General features: G+C 52.0%; 1 protein-coding gene across 1 annotated transcript; it reads right to left on the bottom strand.

Moving 5' to 3' along the window:
* Positions 1-11398: 11398 nt before the first annotated feature.
* Positions 11399-13728, bottom strand: POU4F1 (POU class 4 homeobox 1). The gene is made up of 2 exons (XM_072854074.1): positions 13350-13728; positions 11399-12445 (listed from the first exon to the last, which is right to left on the bottom strand). Exons 1-2 carry the CDS (start codon positions 13470-13472, stop codon positions 11399-11401), a joined length of 1170 nt encoding a protein of 389 aa, XP_072710175.1. The 5' UTR covers positions 13473-13728.
* Between the last annotated feature and the right edge of the window lie 5632 nt (positions 13729-19360).

The following is a 19360-nucleotide window of genomic DNA, read 5'->3' as shown; positions in this document are numbered from 1 at the left end:
TTCAGAATTCCCAAACTCTCCAAATTTGCCTTCTTTCTATTGCCTCCACTGTATCGCATGCATATTTGTAGAGAAGAGAAGCATACACTGGCTGCCATGGTGCTCTGGATTATTTTTTAATAGGGGATAGCTCGAGAGCAGGATTTTAACGTAGATTTTCTCCTATTTAGCATTTGGGAAGAAATTGTTTAATAAGCCTTTCTCCTACTGCCTATTTTCACTGCCGAGTTTTTACATTGTGTAGAGGCTTCTCAGAGTATTGCCAAAGTTAATTCCAGATTTATATTTCTGTAACCTGCTTAGGATGCAAAACGAAAAAAAATCCTGTCAAATTAAAGTGAGTCCTCCTGTCTTGCCTGCTCCCAGCAAATAACTTGCAGCACCTAATAAATCCAGATGGAGTTCCTCATATAGCCCGGTGCAGAAATAATTATTGTCCTGGCTTGTTTCATGTCAGAGGCCTCTTCGGCTCATCTGTCATGAAACCAATTTCACTTTATTTACATCCATTTGCTAGTTTAATTACTGTGCTGATGAATAGCCTGAAGGAATTAAGTTACGAGTCTTTGGAAACCTAAAACGACAGATATATGGGTTACCTTTTAAACAGAGGAAGAAAATGATGGGTGGTGTGTGCACCAAAATTTAAAGGTAATAAGAGCCTTTGCCTAGCTAGGTGGAAATGCAGAATCAGCTGACACTCAGCCCGTGCATTTACCTCTCTCTTGATGTAAAGTATTGCTTAGAAAGGCTTTCATATTTTTTGCAGGTTAAATGCAATCTGTATTAAAGCAAAGGTTCCAGAAGACGGGTACCAGCTTTAGATCTAAGCACAGATGCACTCATTATTTTTCCATCCATTGAAAGGGGAAAAAAAGTCAGAAAATAAGTCTGTCTTAAAGGCTGACTTCAACATAACCTATGCAATGTACCATGCAACACAATCAATAGGGTTATTGTCCTGTGTCTGCAATCGCAGAAATTGTCTCAAGCACTTCTTCCCTCTAACTTGCCTCTCTGTGGTGCACTGTACCAACAGAGGGAATTTCAACTAGCTAGAGGATCTTGTGCTTTTTATGTAAACCTCTGAAAAGCAGAGTTTCTCCCTGTGTTCGTTCCATGTCCCTGGTCTAGCCCACGTCCTTTCCCTTTCTCCGGATGTTTTTCAACCATTTCCAGTACATATGTGCGTGCTGCTTGGCCTGGGGATCAGGGGAGGGGATCTACCCGATCCACCCGCATGCTCCCCACGAGGGGACCCTGCTGCAGGGTCCTGACACACCCAAGTGGTCCTGTCCTCCCCCTCCTCCACCACTCAATAACTTCCCTGAGCCACTGTAGCACTTTATGATAATCTAGAATTTCAAAACTTTATGCAGCATGTGCCTGAGCGAAAGGTCAGTGTCTTTAATGCTCCCCCTCACCCATCATGAAAGAAAAGAAAAAAAAAAAAATCCAGCAGTCTTGGAATTAGGCTGGAAGTGTTATTTACCCGGGCTGTGCCTCTCCGTGTCACCTATGGACTGGCCAGCAAGGTCCAGGAGGAGCCCGTGTGAGCATGTTGATGCTAACTCTAAAGAGAAAGCCCCCCCCAAAACCAAGCAAAGAGCAGAAACCAGACCCAAGAGCCCGTGCATCTTTTCGGGAGCTAAGCCTCGGCGTGAGGAACATCAGGACATCTTTACTTGGGTGGGCCCGCCAGTCCCGTTTTGAGGGCTGCGTGAAAAATCCACATACACAGGGGGTTTTACACCGCTTTCCTACGCAGGCGACTTCTTCCCCTGCTCCCAATACTTTTGTGGATCTCACGGGTTCAGCCACCGTGCGACAAACCTCCCGTGAAGAAATGACGTGCTGCAATAGGTAACAACGCACACGCAAAAGTGGTAAGGGCGGTCAGAGGTCTGGCTGCGCGTAGGGGAGGTGATCCTCGGCTCGCCAGAAAAAGCCTTCCCCTCAGAGGCACCCTCCGCGAGGAGAAGGCTGAAGGGGCGGACGAGAGATCCCCTTTGTCACAGAACTTGAGCAGCACTTTAAAACCAAATCCTTTGCCGGGGGAAACGTGACACATTTCCCCCCTCCTCCCTCAAATCTCGCTGCCGGCTGACCTGAGCCGGTTACACCAGGGTATAAAAGAGCGGATCAAAAGAGAATTACAGCTGTGTGTTCGAGGTACTCCGGGTCTTTATATCTGAGAGAAATGAAAGGAGAAAGTATACAGCAAAATAGGGTGGGGTATTAAAAGCTCCCTTCCCCCCCCGCCTCTCTCCTCTCCCCTCTCTCTCTCCCCCCCTTTGATTAATAGATCCATGTGGCTAACGGCCTGACATATGGTGTGCGAAGCAGCTTGAGATGGTTCCTCAGGCATACCCTACGGCCATTAACATATCACAGGCTTCTGTGCAGCCAGCCTGCCTGCCTGCCTGCCTGCCTGCCTCCGCCCCGCGCCCCGCGCCCGCGCCCGCGCCCGCGCCCGCGCCCCGCGCCCGCCGGAGCTCTCCCTGGTGCTGAAGCTCCGCCGCGTCTCCGCCGTGGTAGAGTTCAAAAAGCAGGCGCGCACACGCACACACCCACGCACACACCCACGCACACCCAGGGGTTTGAGAGTCCTGCGCCGCTTTCAAGCGAAGAGGTGGCAAGCGGCAGCAGCACCACTCCTTAGTCCGCAAAACAGGGACTTCTCTCGCTCTTTTTTTTTTTTTTTGTCCCCCTCGTCTAAGGGAAAAAGGGTGTTGCTAGACCTAAAACCTTTACTACAGAGAACGCAAAAATTGCCTTGCGTGGAAACCGTTCACATTTACAATGCAGTGCCCAGCTTGCAGAGCAGAAAGACAGCTTTCTGCAAATAACCCCCAAGTTAGGAAACTCGTGCCTGTCGCACCTGGCAGTGGGGGAGAGGGGTTACTCCCAGCCGTGTTGTTTGGGGAGAGGGGTTACTCCCAGCCGTGTTGTTTGGAAGAGGGAATTATGGTACAGAATACAGTGGCCGAGCATGCAGCAAAACCTAAGGTTTATTTAATCCATTTCCAGGGTTCTGACAGAAACATAAATCACGCCCTGCACTTTGCCTTTCAGTCTCCCGTAGATAACTGCCCTAGCTCTTTTGAACTTTGTTCTGGCTGTTTTGTTGGGAAATAAATGCTAACGCTAGATTAAACATTGCAGGTAGCTTCATCTTCTGATTTCAGGAAAATAGTGTTAATAAGGAGCTTTGATGTTGTTTTACTTTCAGACTGTATGCCTTAAGGCAGAAAAACGCATAAAGGTAGCTGGGAAAGTAAATTGCCAGAAGCGAAGAGCACCCTCCCTTTCAAAATCCTGTAAGTACTCCTCTCTCCTACATCAAACCGATCCTGTGCAGAGCAGCACTAGTCGCTTTGAGATCTCCTGGCTTTGGCAAACATCTCGCATTTCAACGCACACACGGCGGTGTGTGCGCCTGTGTTTACGTGTGTGCGTTCTGCCGTTATCAGCTGTTAATGAAACTGAGGATTACAGGGGGAAATACGAAAGGCTCATTGCAATAGCTGCTTTTTTCTTTTCTTTTCTTTTTCCCGAATAAGAATATAAAATCCCGTGGGGAAAAGAATCCTAGAGATTTGCAGTGAGGAGTAAAGCCGATGCAACGTGAGTAGAGAACTGCAGACCTCCACCACGCTGAAGCAGCCCAGAACAAAAGTTTCGCATACTGTACATTTGGGGTCTTTCTAGCTATTCTGCCAGTAGCCTCCTTCCATTCTTTCGGGAGCCCAGCACACCAGCAAAGCCGATTCCTCGCACACAATCAATACATTTTGCATAACGCGAGTCCCTCTCGCAGGCTCGCTCTCTCTTGCTCCCTCTCTCTATTTGTGTTTGCCTCGCGTAGGTGGACGGGGGTTCTACACGGGGCTTTTCTTTTAAGAAATTAGCACCGACGACAGGGAGTCTCAAAAGTAAGCCGTGCGCCGTAGCTGGTGCTAGTCACTGCTTCCTCGGGTCAGAAATGTGGCTGGAGCCCACCACAGCAGCCTCTCAAGCATGCGGTTCGGTTTCAGACAGACACAGCTTGCCTCTCTCCAGTCTCTCCCCTTTAACCGCTCCCCCCCCCTTCTATTCCTCTTACAGCAGTGCTTTAATAAAGTCACATAAGTGATTGAAATTAACATAAATCATTATTAGTTATTAGGATTTGCTCTAAATTACTCTGTGAATATAACACCAAACCCCATCTGCCACTCCTGCTCTAGCAGCAATAGATTGCAGATAAAATAAATGTCCTTACCCCATTAGAATGTTCCTGTCTCTGTAGCCAAAAGCCAAACAAAAGCAATAAATACAGAGCTTTTTTCTCTCCACTATTCAGCTGTGACTGTTTTCATCAGCTCTTCCTCTAGAAAAGCTCGATAGCTGCCTGAAAATATTGCATTTTATATCACCAAAGGGCGATTAATATTGCATTAACTGTATTTAACATTTTTTAAGCGCGAGTAATCTGAAATGAGTAAGTTTCTGTTACTAAATACAGGGGATGTCAGAGCTGGTGAAAACAGCTTAAAATATCTGTATAAACAGATTATTTGTTTCATACTTTGTATTTTTATAATGTTATGGTATAGTGTGCTCTGTTTGAAGTAGAAGAAGCCATGCTAATGGTCTGTTTAAAGTATTCTGACACTGTCTGGAGACATCCAAGTCTCTGCCTTCATTAAATGTTTATTGTCAACACTTCAGTGAAAAAAAGTCTTGTGTAAGTGAATTTCCACTGCTGGATGCTGTCAACACTTTGTTTTATTCTGATCCGCGTGTACAAAAGTTTGTATACATTATGCTGAAGTGAAGAGCGGCAGAGATTTAGTGAGCTATAATTAGTCACCAACCAAACTTTTGTTAGTAATTCGGTTTACATAATGACCACAATCAAGGGCTAAGTTATGTATATCGGCGCCTTGTCTTCTTTCCACGCAGCCTGTGAAAAGGTGTGTTCATGTTGACATGCTATCCCCTTCTCAAGGAACATCTTTTTTAAAAATAAACAGCAGAAGCACCAAACCCACAGCTTTTACATATTTTAGCCTTGGCTTACACTTTAAACTTGCTTTCTTTCATCCGGGCGAGGGATGCACATCCTCCTCCCTCCCTCTCCGCACCTCGGCGTTTGCAGTCAGGGCTCCCGCTGCCGAGCCCGGCCTTGGGCCGGTCTGTCCCCGCACCGGGAACGGCTCCGCGCCGCACCGGCCGCAAGCAGGAGGACGCTCGTTGCTCTCACGGCAGGAGGCTTTCTGGAGACTTTTACCACTCGCTTGCGAGAATCAGTGCGAAGTTAGAATTCGCCTTCAACGTACCAGCGCAGTGTGTCTTTTTAATTATTATTTATCTGATTTTGATATAAAGCCTTTTAAATACTTCCGTCCTCAGAGTGATTAACGTCTTACGACATCAGATTTTTTGTAAGTAATTACCCCACCACCACCCCCCGTTTCCCGATATGTATTTTTTTTAAAAGAGGTGTTTAACCACTTTTCTCCCAGAGTTAGAGACGCTTCGGCATGCTTAGGTGGGCAGGCTGAAGGAGTTAAAACGCAGTTCAAAGGAGGACTCCTGCTTTCCCAGAGGGCCTGTGACTCCGCCGAAGTCCAGAGACCAATTTGGGAAGCAGATTTTGCATGCGCAGCTGCCCCTTGACGATCAGCCACGGCAAGCTCCCGGGCAGGGATTGCCTGGTGACATGGCCATAAATCCGCAGCCGTACAGCAGACCGGGCTCCCCGGGCCCCTCTGCCCGCGGAAACACCGCGCAGAGTCCGCCTCGAAGTTGCATCTTAAACCAGCAGGAGGAAAGAGACCCCGCGGAAGGGAGCGGGGGGGGCGGTGAGCATCCCGCGGCCCCTCCGCCCCCCGCGGAGGCAGCCCCGCACCGGCTGCTGCTGCTGTCGGCGGTGCGAAAGCAAAGGCGGAAAGTGCGCGCCTCTGCCCGAGGGGGGCTGCCTGCCCCTGCCTGCTCCTGCCTGCCCCCAGCCGCTGCCTGCCGGCCCGGCGGCGGGGCTGGGGCCCTCCCGTGCAGGCGCCACTTTCTGCTACTGCTGCTTCTTCACAGATTTATACGTGACACCTTATTTTAAATTAACTTTTGAGCCCTGGATTTCATTCATTCATTCATTCATCCATCCGGGCAGCCACCCACCCGCCTACCTGTCTGTCTTGCCAGGATGCAAAGAGACTTGTTTGCAGTTTTACCACCGCCGTCCCATCTCTGGGACCTATATATTCACCTGACCTATATATTCATCCACCGCTTTTCTCCCAAACTGAGCCTGCTTCAGGTGCGAAGGGGTTGCAAAGGAGGAAAAAGAAAATGCTTTCCAAAAGCGGAAGGGGAAGAGGGAAGGAGGGGAAGCGCGCGAGGGGAGTGGGGGTGTTCGTGCAGCACGCCTCCCATCAAGCTGTCTTGACAACAATTACTAAAGTTTTTAATTAGCCTCTTGTTATAATTCATTTTATTAATTTTCTAAATCTCAGGCCATGAATTATTAACGGCGGCTCCGTAATTGTGTTTGCAGCGGCGCACGTGATGGCGGCGGCCCCGCCGCGCCGCGGCTCTCCCCGCGTGGGTCCCCTTCGCGCCCAGGCTGGGGAAGGGGCCCCGGCAGCGGCGGGCTCCGAGATTTTATCAACTCTTAAATAACATAATTACCGATAATCAGACGCTCGTCTGGCAGGTGGAAACATGTTCCCAAGCGGATTGGAATTCTGCTGCTGCTCTTTTAAAAATCAATTAGGCTTTCCTCCGCTTTGGAATCAGCAGGTAAATATAATAAAGCTTTAAAAAAAAAAAATAGCGCCGGCTCGAAAGCGAGATATAAATAACTGGAGGGATTTAAACTCGTTTGGGAAATGCCAGAATAATGCAGGGCAGCAGCGGCGGTATCAAGCTTTACGCGCTCGAGTCCGTCAGAGTTAAAATAATTATCTTTCGACAAATCTATTTCTCTTCGGAGGGAAGGGGGGACAGGGGGAGGCGGGGAGGGAGGCACATAAACCATAAAATCTGTGCTGTAGGACACTTCATTCCCCTTCTGGGGAGCCTTTTTACTTGTTGAACCAGGACCGAATTAGTCTTAATATCACAGGAGAGTAAAAATCAATACGACCGTGGCAGTGGGTGTCTGTTACTCACTTATGATGGCCTAATCTAAGTTGAAAGCAATCGGAGAGCAAGTGTTAAGCAGAAATTCCGGGAGCCAGCCCGTGTCTTGCGGACTCAGGACTGGAAAAATCACACCAGGAAAGCGGCGAGATACCTCAGGTGTGGAGAAAAAGGCCATTCAAGGGACCGCAGGGCCGAAGTGTCCTCGGCGAGGGTGACAGGCGCTGAACCGGCCGAAGCGCAGGAGCCGTCAGAGGTGGCGGCCGCCCGGCAGCGGCCTCGGCCCGTGTCGCAGGGGGGGGAGGGGGGGGGCTACATTTTTTTGGTCACAAACTGCATTTCTGCATGCAGGAGATTGCATGCTGTTGGAGAATAAATGCGAATGCGTTTTGTGCCGCTTCGTCTTTTTTCTTTTACTTTTTCTCTCGGATGCAAAAGTTTTAACAGTCCTTGGGTTAGACCTTACAAACATGGATAAAACACTTTTCTTTCTTTCTTTCCTTCTTTCTTTCTTTCCTTCTTTCTTTCCTTCTTTCTTTCTTTCTTTCCATTCTTTCTTTCCTTCCTTCCTTTCTTTCTGTTCTTTCTTTCTTTTTGTTCTTTCTCTCTTTTTCTTTCTTCCTTTCTCTCTTTTCTTTCTTTCTCTTTCTCCCTTTCTCTCTTTTTCTTTTTCTTTCTTTCTTTCTTTCTTTCTCTCTTCCTCTTTCTTTCTTTCTTTCTTTCGATAAGAAAGATCTTTTAGTGAGGCATTTATTAAAGAGGCCTCAAGAGTATTTCGTGGTTTTACGAACTATTCAGATTCATCCGACGGAAAGCAGGACATTCCGGTTTTGCACAGTTTCCTACCATGAAAAATAGGAAACCCTGCAAAGCTTTTATTTTCACCATCTGTTTTATTAACATATTATTTTTTCTTTGTACTCGATAAGGATTGTACTTATTACAAAACAAACTCTTTAACTTTTCAATACATACATCGGTCATTACTGTATAATACAAATGTGGTACCGCTTGTAACATTTCAGTCGTTTGGGGCAGATGAAAAAAACCCCAACATTTGTAATTATTTTTATTTGTTCATTCCTGACTCTCCAAAAATGATATCCGGTAATACTTTTCTATAAAATAATATTTTTACAAATGCATTTATTAAAAATTCTGATGACATTTCAAGTTAATAACAACAGAAACAAGTCAATTTCCGGTGGACAGGATCTATGGTTTTTTAAAAATACCTTTAGTGCTTATTTTTTAACATCAACAGTTGTTTAAAGTCACAGCTTTTTGAACGTATTATTCTTTTCTGAACATCACGTGTCTTGATTCACAGATTTACCGGCGAAATTAAAAAGATTTGGCTAAAATATGTCTACAGAAGAAATAATCCCAGCTATTAAGTAACTTTTTACATTTGGCATCTGATCTAGTCACAGGTCATCAGAAAATAGAAAGAGGTTCTTTGATCACTTGAAGCAGTAGGTGGCATCCTATACGTTCCTAATGAACAATTGCATTTACAACATAAGGAGAGATCAGTTTAGGATTTTCATATTTATTAACCCAAAATAAAAATAAAGTATCTTGTTACATAATTAAGTGCAATTAGGCCAGTCAGAACAACATATAAACCTGAAACCACCCAAGCTTTTCTTCTTTATACATATTTTTGTAGGTGCATAATCCTTTCCAGCAAACTGAAAAGAAATACTTCAGAAGTCCTTCTTAAAATTTTCCTTTGAATTATATTCTGCAGTTATAGAATAAACTTCAAGAAACACACGCAGCTAATATATAGTTAATTTTATTCAGAGCACCGATTTTCACATAAGAGCTATCTCAAAGTAATGATTTCTGGATTTAGCAGAAAAATACATCTCTCACTATTTTCTTTTTGGTAGAATTAGTCTCATCGTCTAACGGCCATACCTTGAATTTACCAGCCGTGTCTCGGAAATATTTTTTTTCTTTTTTTAAATGCACCCAATAATAATAACTATTCTGTTTTCACGTTTGTTTTATTTGTAAGTATGCTGGGACGCATCTCCCTGTTGTATTTTGGCGTACAGAAATATTTCTGATAGAAGTAAAAGTAATAGGGTAAAGACACAACCAAGGAGAAAGCTCAGCAAACATACATGGACAGGTAGATTATTCAGTGAGACATTTCAGGATCCACACGTGGTTGCAGTTTGTAACCTTTTTTTGTGTGTGTGTGTGCATTAAAGAAAATATTTACAATCGTCTTTCTTCTCTTTCCCCCCCCCCTTTTTCTTTTTCCTCTTTTAAATCTAAATACAAGAACGTGACAAGAATGTTTGTGTTTTCGGTGAAAACAGGCAGTTAAACTGTGAAATTACACCATCCACAACAGATTCTACCAGAAGCTAGTCTATTTAGTGCTCAGTTTCAAAATGCATAGAATGTTTGCGCTGCAAACAATGATACACAAAATAATAATAATATTAATAATAATAGCATTAATAATAATAAAATAAATAGTTAAATAAATAAATAATATCGAGACTTTACCACGGATCTTTCTATGCCTTTCTTTTCTTTTCTTTTCTTTTTTTTTTTTTTTTTTTAGGCTATGCATAATTTCAGTCTATTGTTTGTTTTGATTTAAACGGGAGGGTATTTTCTTTTCCCAAATTCCTTGTTACTTGAAAGCCTTAACAGTCGTTCGGTTACAGCCAGAGCCAGCAATGGCTTCTGCACGTAGCTGGCGTTTTATACCTAACGAGCTCTGATCATTTTATTTTTATTTTTTTTCAATCCGCGAGACATATAATGCACCTCGATTATTATTAGTAGTAGTACCAGCATCGTTATTACGGAATAACATCATCGCTTCCAATCCGGGAGACTGTGATAGTGCAAACTGAACCCCCCCACACACTCCCCCCCAAAAGCCATCCTCTACCTAAGGTTTATTATTTACAATAAACGACTTTTAAGCCCGAATGGGTTTCTTTGCGTGTTTGTTCCCAACGTGCAGACCCCTCAGAAAGAAATGTCATTTCAAACCCTGCTCTGGTGATTTCTTTTGCCTGCTGGGTGCAATAGCCCCTAGCCCTGGGAGGAAACCAAGGCAGGACCTTTTTCCCACCACAGCCCGTCGCTAACCTGAATCCAGCAGATTTGGCAGGGATGCCGGGGGGCATGGGGTGGGGACCGGGAGAGAGGGAGGGGAGAGGACATAGTTAACCACGAGCCGTAATGAATCCGAACATATTCTTTCGGAGAGCATCCCTGCTCAGGCAGGTTTGGCATCTATCTCCAGACACATCTCTGCAGAGGCAGGGACCTGTCCTTAGACATAGATGGGAACGCAAACCACGCAGGCGAGGGAAGAGAAACAAAGGGGCTGCGGAGTAACTTTTTCTCTTCGTTTTCCTTGAGCTAGCTAGGATTATTGAGGCAACAGCGGAGAGGAAAGGGACCGCTCCCCAGCCTCGGGAGGCCCGGCTGCCCCGCCGGGCTGGGGCCGCCTGCCCCGGCCCCGGCCCCGGCCCTGGCCCCGCTGGCACCGCTCCCCCGGCACAGACAAGACCCATCGCCAAAGCCTCACGAAAAACCGCATTCGAGGGAAAACCAAAACAAAACCAAACCAAACCAAAAGAAAACAAGAAAACCCCAAGCCCCCACAACCAAAGCCAACCAAAGAAAAAGACCCCCCCACACCAAACCACCGCCGTCCTCATTCATTACCAAGCCAGGGAAAAAGAAAGAAAACCAGAAAGTAAGGAAAAGAGACCCGAACCAAACGTAGCATCATCACCGACAGTTTCGCCTTCCGGGTGTGTTGGTCGGTTTTGTTTTCCTTCGGGAAGTTGTGACTTAGGTTGCTCGGTTTGTGGTTGTTGCTGTCACGGTATTTATTGGTGTGTGTCTGTGTGTGTTTACGCTTTAAGTTGCTCTTTCTCCCGCTTTCTGTCGGGGGTGGGGGGAGGGCAGAGGGGGGATGGGGCCGCAGAAGTGACCCCCACGGGTTTCTAGAGCGTTTTTACCCCCTCTCGCCTCCTTCTTCTCGTTGGTGTCCCGGTGTCTTTTTGTTTTAATAATTGATAGCGCACCCCCCCCCCGCAGGCCCCCCCCTCCCCTCTCATCGAGTAGTTCGCGTTTAATTTCTACATCGTCCCTTGGTCCCCAGGAGCCTCCCACGGCGTCTCGGGCGACGGCGGCGCCGGGTGGGCACCCCCCGCGGCCCCGGCCCGGCCCCCCCCGGTGCCCCCGGTGCCGCCGGTGGCAGGGCCGCCCCTCCCGCCCGCCCCTAGTAGGTGGCGGAGAATTTCATCCGTTTCTGCTTCTGTCTCTGGTTGCAAAACCAAACCCGCACCACGTTCTTTTTGAGGTCCAATTTCTCGGCGATGGCGGCGATCTTCTCGGAGGAGGGCCGGGGCTGGACGGCGAAGTAAGCCTCCAGGGAGCGCTTCTCCGGGGCGGCGATGGAAGTCCGCTTGCGCTTCTTCTCGCCCCCGTTGAAGAGCTCGGGCTTGTTCATTTTTTCCCGCTGGGCGCCCTCGGCCTCCTCCAGCCAGGCCTGCAGGATGGGCTTGAGGGCGATCATGTTGTTGTGGGAGAGGGTGAGGGACTCGAAGCGGCAGATGGTGCTCTGGCTGAGGGAGCCCACCCCCGGGATCTTCAGGTTGGCCAGCGCCGAGCCCACGTCGGCCTGGGTCACCCCCAGCTTGATGCGGCGCTGCTTGAAGCGCTCGGCGAAGGCCTCCAGCTCCCGCGGGTCCGTGTCCGAGTCGCAGATGGAGGCCAGGCCGGCCGCCCCCACCACCGCCGCCGCCGAGGCCACCTGCCCCGCGGCGCCGTGGTGCGCGGCCACCAGCCCCGGGTGCGGCAGCCCCGACGGCATGTTCATGGCGGCCGGGTGCGAGAGGTGGCCCAGGCCGTGCATGTGCGAGTGCGGGTGGGCCGAGGTGGAGATGAGGCCGCCGCCGCCCCCGCCGCCGCCGCCGCCGCCCCCGCCGCCGCCGGCCCCGCCGCCGCCGCCGCCCGCCCCGTCGTGGCCGCCGCCGCCGCCGCCTCCGCCGCCTCCGCCGGGCATGAGCGCCAGGGAGGGGGAGGTGATGTGGTCGAGGAGGTCGCCGGGCTCCAGCGCCTGGTGGTGGTGGTGGTGGTGGTGGTGGTGGTGCGCCAGGGGCACGGTGGAGGTGGAGGTGCAGGGCACGCTGTTCATGGTGTGGTAGGTGGCGTCCGGCTTGAAGGGGTGGCTCTTGCCCTGCGAGACGGCGATGTCGACGGCGGCCAGAGCCTCGGCCCGCGCCAGCAGGGTCTCATCGAGGCTGGCGAAGATATTGCTCTGCAGCTGCAAGGGACACAAAACAGAGCGGGGTGCGGGGAGAGGAGGGCAGGGGGCGCCGGGGAGGGGGGCAGAGAGGGGCAAAGCGAGGAGAGGGGAAGCGCCGCGTCGCGGGAGGCCGGGGTGTGCGGTGGGGAAGGAGGGGGAAAAGGGGAGGGAGGGCAGCCCGGGAGGGAGAGAGAGGTGGGCAAAGTTGGGGTGACCGTGCGGGGGGAGCCGGCAGCAGTGTGCGCGTGTAAAGGGGCACGGGGGGGGAGAGCCAAGTGGATGGGGGAAGCGGGGTACAGCAGGAGACAGCGCGGGGAAGTGGGGGGAAGTAGGGGATGGGGTAGGATAATAGGGGCGAAAGCGGGGAGGGGGAGCAAACGAGGAAAAGGAGAAACGAGGGGAAGGGTAGAAAGGGCAGGCAGCCGGCGGGGAATCCGAAAAAGAGAGGACGGGGGTGTGAAGGGAACAAATAAATTGGGGGAAAAAAAAAAAGGAAAGGAAGAAGAAGAGAAAGGAGGAGAAGGAGGAGAAGAAGAAATGGATCTGTAACTCTCAGCTGGGGAATTGTGTCAAACACAAGAGCACATAAAGCGCATTCGTTTTCAGAGGCCGAGTCATAAAAATTAATACAGAAAGTGGATGAAGTCGGAGACTCGTGTGAACACCGCTTTCAAAAAAGATCACAGGCGCTCAGATGATTGCAGAGGAAGACATGAAAAAAACATTAAGCGCCGCTTGTCAAAATGTGCCTCGCAGCGGTTTTTTTATTAATGCACATACACATACATGCAGTACACAGAAAAGAGGGAGAGAGAGAGAAAGAAAGAGTGTGTGCGTGTGCGTGAGAGAGAGAGAGAGAAAGAAAGGAAGGAAGGAAGGAAGGAAGGAAGAAAGAAGAGAGCTGCAGCTGCCTGTCCCTTACCGGCGGAGTTGGTAGACATGCTCTTCTTATTGCTTCCGAGCTGGAGTGTAGAGAGGGGTATTTGTGCTCAGGTAGGGTGGGATGCATGGCAAAATGCGGCTGTTTGCTGTTCATGGACATCATCTTGAAGGCTTGGCATGTAAATCCACAAACACTCCTAAAGTCGGGGGAAAAGTGCTCTCCGGGCGCTCTCCTCCCGCCGGGGGAAGCCGCGGACGGCGGCGGGTGGCGGTGGCGGAGCCGGTGGCGGCGGTGCCGCAGCGGACCCTGCCCCCGCCGCCGCCGCTGCCGCGGTGGCCGGGGCTGGGCTGGGTGGGTGAGCGGGCGGCGAGGCTCCCTCCGGCCCCCGCCGTCTCACTCCTCTGCCTGCCGCTGCCCGGCGCCGGGCGCGCTGCGCTGCGCTCTGCCCGCACCTGAGCCCCGCATCCCGTGGCTACCGCCGGGCGGGCTCTCGCGAGAGCGCGGCGGCTCCGGCTTTGACAGGCATCAGCTGTCTCCCCCCCTTCCTCCTCCTCCTCCTCCTCCTCCTCCTCCTCCTCCTCCTCCTTTTCCTCCCACCGCCCCCGGTCCCTGCCTCCCCGCGCCTTGTTGCATCTCCCGCAGCCCTCGCCCGTCTCGCCGGGGCGGCGGCGGCGGGGCCGCTCTTATAGCGAGCGACGCCGAGCACCGGGCGGCTGCGGCACCTGTGGCCGCCACACGTGCGCGCTGCGCGGCCGCCAGCGCGGCCGGGGCGCCCCGACGGGGCGGGGATGGGCGGCGGGGCGCGGAGGCGGCGGGCGCCCCCGGGGCGGAGCCGGCCGGGGTGCGGGCGGGCGCCCCTCGCCTGCCCTCGGAGCGGCGGCAGGGACCGGCCCAGCCCTCGGCACCCAAACGCGAAGGTGCGTTGCCCCTGCCGCAGCCGAGGGGAGAGGCGAGGCCGCGCTGAGGACCCGCACGGCAGAAAGGGGCGTCCTCCGGCCGCGCCCCGCTACTTTCGAGAATTATACACCGGCTCCTTGAGGAGAACCGCTGGCCGACATTGGTTTGAAGCGCTCAGAGGCTATCGATTGCCGTGTAATTTCACCTCCCCCCAGCCCGTGTAGTTCTGTTGCGACTGTTACCGTGTCAGGCACCGCTGGTGACAGCCGCTTCGCCCGCGAGGAGCGTGTGCTTCCTGCACGGGAAGTGCCGCGGAGATGAAACCGTGCGTTTCCTCCCGGCTTCCCGACCAGCCCTCGCTCCTTTTCCGTGGGAAAACCCAAGTTTCACTGGCGTGGTCTGAAGCAGAAAACAATCACGGAGTTTATTTCCTTCGTCCCTCTCTCCCTCCCTCTCTCCCTCCCTCTCTTCCTTTCTCTCTTTCCTTCCTTCCTTCCTTCCTCCCTTCCTTCCTTCCTTACTTCCTTCTTCCCTCCCTCCCTCCTTCCTTCCTTCCTTCTTCCCTCCCTCCCTCCTTCCTTCCTTCCTCCCTCCCTCCCTCCTTCCCTTCCTCTCTTTCCCTCCCTCTCTTCCTTTCTGTCTTTCTTTTTCTTTCTCTTTCTGTCCTTTCTCTTCTTTTCCCTTCTTTCTCTTGCTACCCAGGTGCTTTTTATGCAAGAGACGAGTCGATTCCATCTTATACAGCCTGAAAAAAAAAAGGAAAAGTAGTCTGGAGAAATGATTCTTTCTTTTTCTTTAATTCCTCCTTTCTTTCTGTCTTTCTTTCCCCTCTCTCTCTTTCGACTTTCATCTTTCTGTCTTACTCTTCCTCTTCTTTCTTTGTCTCTCTCTTCTGTGGTTTATTCTTTGAATGCTTTTGCATTTGAATGAAATGGCTAAGAAGTGACACTAGGGTTAATAACGCACGGTTGTTCTTATGAGTGACTCGGGGTTACTGTCCCGTTTTAGAGCAGATTTTTTTTTTCCTTTTAGCTGCTTATGAAGTTGGAGACAGGACTGCGGAAGGAGGGAATCTGCTACTGTGCCTGTGGGATTAGTGCGAATCCCTAGGGAACGGCCCCCGGTGAATCCTGTCCCCTGGGGCACGCTGGAGCCTCCCTCGGTGACCGAGCAGATGCACCGGGTTTGTTTCAGCAGGGCTGCAGGCAGGCAGGCAGCGGGGAGAGGCAGCAGGGTGTTTGGATCAGGGATGTGACAGCCTCGGAGTGCATCGGAATTGCTCTGTTTCTCCTGAACGCCTCTTATTTATGCGCATAAACACAGCCGAAAGGGCACGCAGGCACACACACACACACGTGCACGCACAGCACACACCACAACCCCGGGTAAAGTCCACATTTGTCTTCATAAGCCCTTCCCCAGCTCCCCATCCAGGCCGGGAGGCAGGAGGGAACCACTGCCAATTACTTGTGCGAAAGGGAGCCAGGTCTCCATCCATTACCGCGTCCCCTGGGGTGCCTGAATGCAACTTCATCTCTGAGGGGGGTGAACTTGAGACTGAAAGACACTGGGCTGAAGCGGGGTTGGGCTCTCCTTATTTATCGAAATCCTTGCATCAGAATAGCCAAATCGTACTTTATGGGGATTTCTTTCTTTCCTTGTTTTAAAAAGCCATATGACTTATTCTAGCTGTCCCTAAGCTACCATGCCTCGTGAACAGAAAGCCTCCTGGGGAAGGGAGGGAGAGGAAGAGGGAAGTGGGAGACACCACCACTTTTCGCGAAGTTGCTGAGAAGCGTCCAGCTCCCGCAGAAAGGCCCGAGCAGCCTGCCTTGCCCTACCAGCGGCGGAAAGCCAGCCCGTGGCACACACGGCGGGGCTCCGTGGCCGATCCCGGCGGCAGAGGGAGGCGGAAAGCGGGGCTCGCTTGCTCGCCCGCTGGGGGAAGGCGTGGGGGCGTGGGAGTGCTGCTGCGCCTGGGATGCGTGGGTGCTTGTCCGCGTGTCTCTGCGCGGCCCCGGCTCGCTAGGACGCTGTCAGGCCAAGTTCATCAGGTTTCCCTAGGGGAAACGTTGAGAGCAAGGGAAAACTGTGCCAGCGGCGGCAAAGGCCACCGGGGGGTGGATTTCCAGGCTAAGCCACGACCCGCCTTCCGCCCCGCATGCCACCGGCCTTGCTTTGCCTCTGCGGCCGGGGTCTCTAACCTCTTCGGCGCTGGGCTGGCAGGGGCTGGGCCGCGCCCAAGGGAGCGCAGGCAGCGCGGGCCCCGGCCCTGCCCGCAGCAGCCGCACGGGCAGCGAGGCCGTCCCGGCCCCGCCGCAGCAGCGGGAGCGGGGACGGGCGGCTCGGGCAGGCGCCGGGGGGCCAGACCTTCTCCTTGGCCGGAGGAACACCAGACCCCTCCAGTACTATTAAAACGACCCTTTCTGTTGACGTGCTTATTTTTTCCGCCAGAAAGGCAGAAAATTCAGCCACTGTCCCGCCTCCGCCCCCGGCGCCAGCCGCAGGTCGAGGAGGCGAAGACCGCCAGGTGTTCTAAGGGTCTCCTGTCCCACCTCCCCGGTGTCTTCTGGAGGCAGGGACGGGGGTGGGCGCGTTGTCTCCGCAGCTTGCGGTGTGCATCCTGCTGGATTCTCCTCGGTTTGGCAAACAGGGGGTGAAGGATTCCCGCCCGGCTGGAGAGACACCCCTAGCCAGGTGCTCCTCGCTCCTTCCTTCAAATCGCCCGGGGCGCGATCACGGCGGCAGCCCGAGGGCCGGGGGTGCCGGGGGGGGCGGCAGCCTCCGGACCCTGGGGAGGCGTCGGGCTGCTGGCGGCTCCCGGGCGGCGGCTGCCGGCTCCCGCCTGCTCCCTCCCGCTGCCCCCGGAGGCAGAAGCTGCGGTAGGGAGTCGCAGCCGACTTTCCCCTCTGTCAGATCTTTCAGAGGTGCGAAGAGGAGACAGCAGAGGCCACGGGGAGGCGAGGATTTTTTTCAGGCACCGTTTGGTCTGTCGTTTATCAAGCCCGAGAGGAAAAACTTTCCTTCGCAGTCCTTGGGACGCTTTCTTTTTCTTTTTTTTTCCTGGAAGAGGGGAAGCGCTAACCTTTAAAGCGACGCTTGAAATGACAGCCCCTCCTGATGCTGGCCCGACCGTAACGCCCGCTGCGGTGCTGCAGCCGGTCTCGGCGCCGCAGCCCCCTCTGCTCCCCCTGCCCCACCGAGCGCGGAGGCTGCTGCCCGGGGGGGTCCCCAGGGCTCGCCGGGGATCAGCCCCCCTTGTCACCACCCCCCTTGTCACCCCCCCTTGTCACCCCCCGGCGGCCCCCCCTCTCCCCGCCACACACAGCCGGCTCCTCGGGAAGACGGCTTGAGCCAGGCTCAGCATCGCACGGGCCTGGTAATAGATTTTATCTTAATGTTCGCTGTTATTTCTATTCCTCGTGGGTACGTCCAGCCTCATGAATACTGATGGCAATAAACTCGCAGGCTTTGAGGGGCGAGTTCATTGGAGATCCGACCGTGCTGCAGCCCTACTTTCATGGCCCAAGATGGTCCATAAAGCGAGGGAGGCACGTATATACATATATAACGCATTTACTTGTCTCCCGTAGTTTTCTCCAGCTTCAAATGCAAGAAATAGGCAGATTTCCTTAATTGACTGAACTGTCTATCTCGGGAAAGTAATAAAGTAACCCCTTATTCCCACAGTGAAACGATTTATAAATTAATTACTGTAACCCATTGTATTTGATTTCTCTTTTTAGGATTCCCCAAAGATGAATATACTAAAGCTTGGGATATTAAGTATCAACGTCTGATCATAGTTTGCTATATATCCCGGCTTTAAAAAAAAAAGTTAACGTGGAGCTTATAGAACCGCTCACTCTAAACCTTCTGGATATTTTTATTTCACCAAACGTTAGCTTTACATTTTCTAGTCGCGGTATTTGTCCTATCCTGAGTGTCAGTGAGAGCACTGAGAGAAAACCTACAGTACATGTGTTACTTGGTGAAGTTCACGGAAAGTCAATATCCCATTTAGTGTAAAAGCTGTTTTCCCTTTAGATGATAAAAATCAACCTTCAGAAGAAAAAACAACCCAGCAACCAACCCTTTGGGTGAATGCACAAAAAGTATTTCCATGTCCTAATGAGGACTTTCTTTACATCAGCAAAGACCTGCTAATTACTGATGTACAAGCCGCAATAATTGCTTTTGCAGCCAAAGTGTAGAATGTTGTCATATTAAAAATTGAAGCGCTTGATGGTGATTTAAGTCCCAAGGTAGTTCACAACGTCCCTTTTCGGGAAAGTAAGGAGACCGGAGGAGCCAGGCAGAGGTCCGGTGGAAAATATTGCGGGTCCTGTTGCCAGTAAAGTTTCTCGCTCTTTCTTTTAAGTGATGCGGAGGAATGAAAAAGCACACCGAGAAGCCCCTCCAGCAAAACACCTCCCAGGCCATGCTCGCTTTCCACACCGGGTCCCTGGGCAAACCGGCTGCTGGCTTTCACCCGCGCCCACCATCGCTCCCGCTGCCGGGACGCCCCATTTCGATGGGGTAACCCCCAAAACGCTGCCTTCTTCCCCTCCGAACGACCGGAGAGGGGCTGGGAGGGGGCAGGGGGTGGGTCGTCCGGCGAGTCTCCCCGCGCTCCGGGATGCACTCGGCTGCCAAACCCGGGAGCGGAGCGCTCGGCTCCCCCCGCCCCCCCGCGCGAATCAAAGCACCTTCCGAGGGGCTGGGAAGTAGTTGCCTTGTCATGTAACACATTGCCCTGATTTATTATAAAATTTTAACGAAATCATGCATATTTTAACAGCCTTTAATCACTGCATGAAAATTTAATTCATGAACTGTAGCGCGTTTAAATAAATGAAGTGTTAATTCATTAGGATTAATTAATTTGTTAAAGGATTGTGTGCAAGGTTAAGGTGGAAGAAAAACTCTTTGTTAGTTTCGCGTCTTAATCACCAGGTTTGGTTAACAGTGAAGGGGGGGGGGGAAACCCGCCAGGAGGGTTTGCCTGGGGCGGGGAGCCCGGGGAAGGGCAGCGCCGGCGGCAGGAGCGGGTCTGCGGCCGGCGGGGGAGGGAAGCCTCGGCCACCCCCGGCCTTCCTTTCGTAGCTGGGGCCGGGCGGGCCGGCGGTGGTGCCCGGGCCGGTTGATTAACT

The sequence above is a fragment of the Ciconia boyciana genome, chromosome 1 (genome assembly GCF_034638445.1).
Source record: "Ciconia boyciana chromosome 1, ASM3463844v1, whole genome shotgun sequence".
NCBI lineage: Eukaryota > Metazoa > Chordata > Aves > Ciconiiformes > Ciconiidae > Ciconia > Ciconia boyciana.
This window is presented reverse-complemented; position numbering and strand designations above follow the sequence as displayed.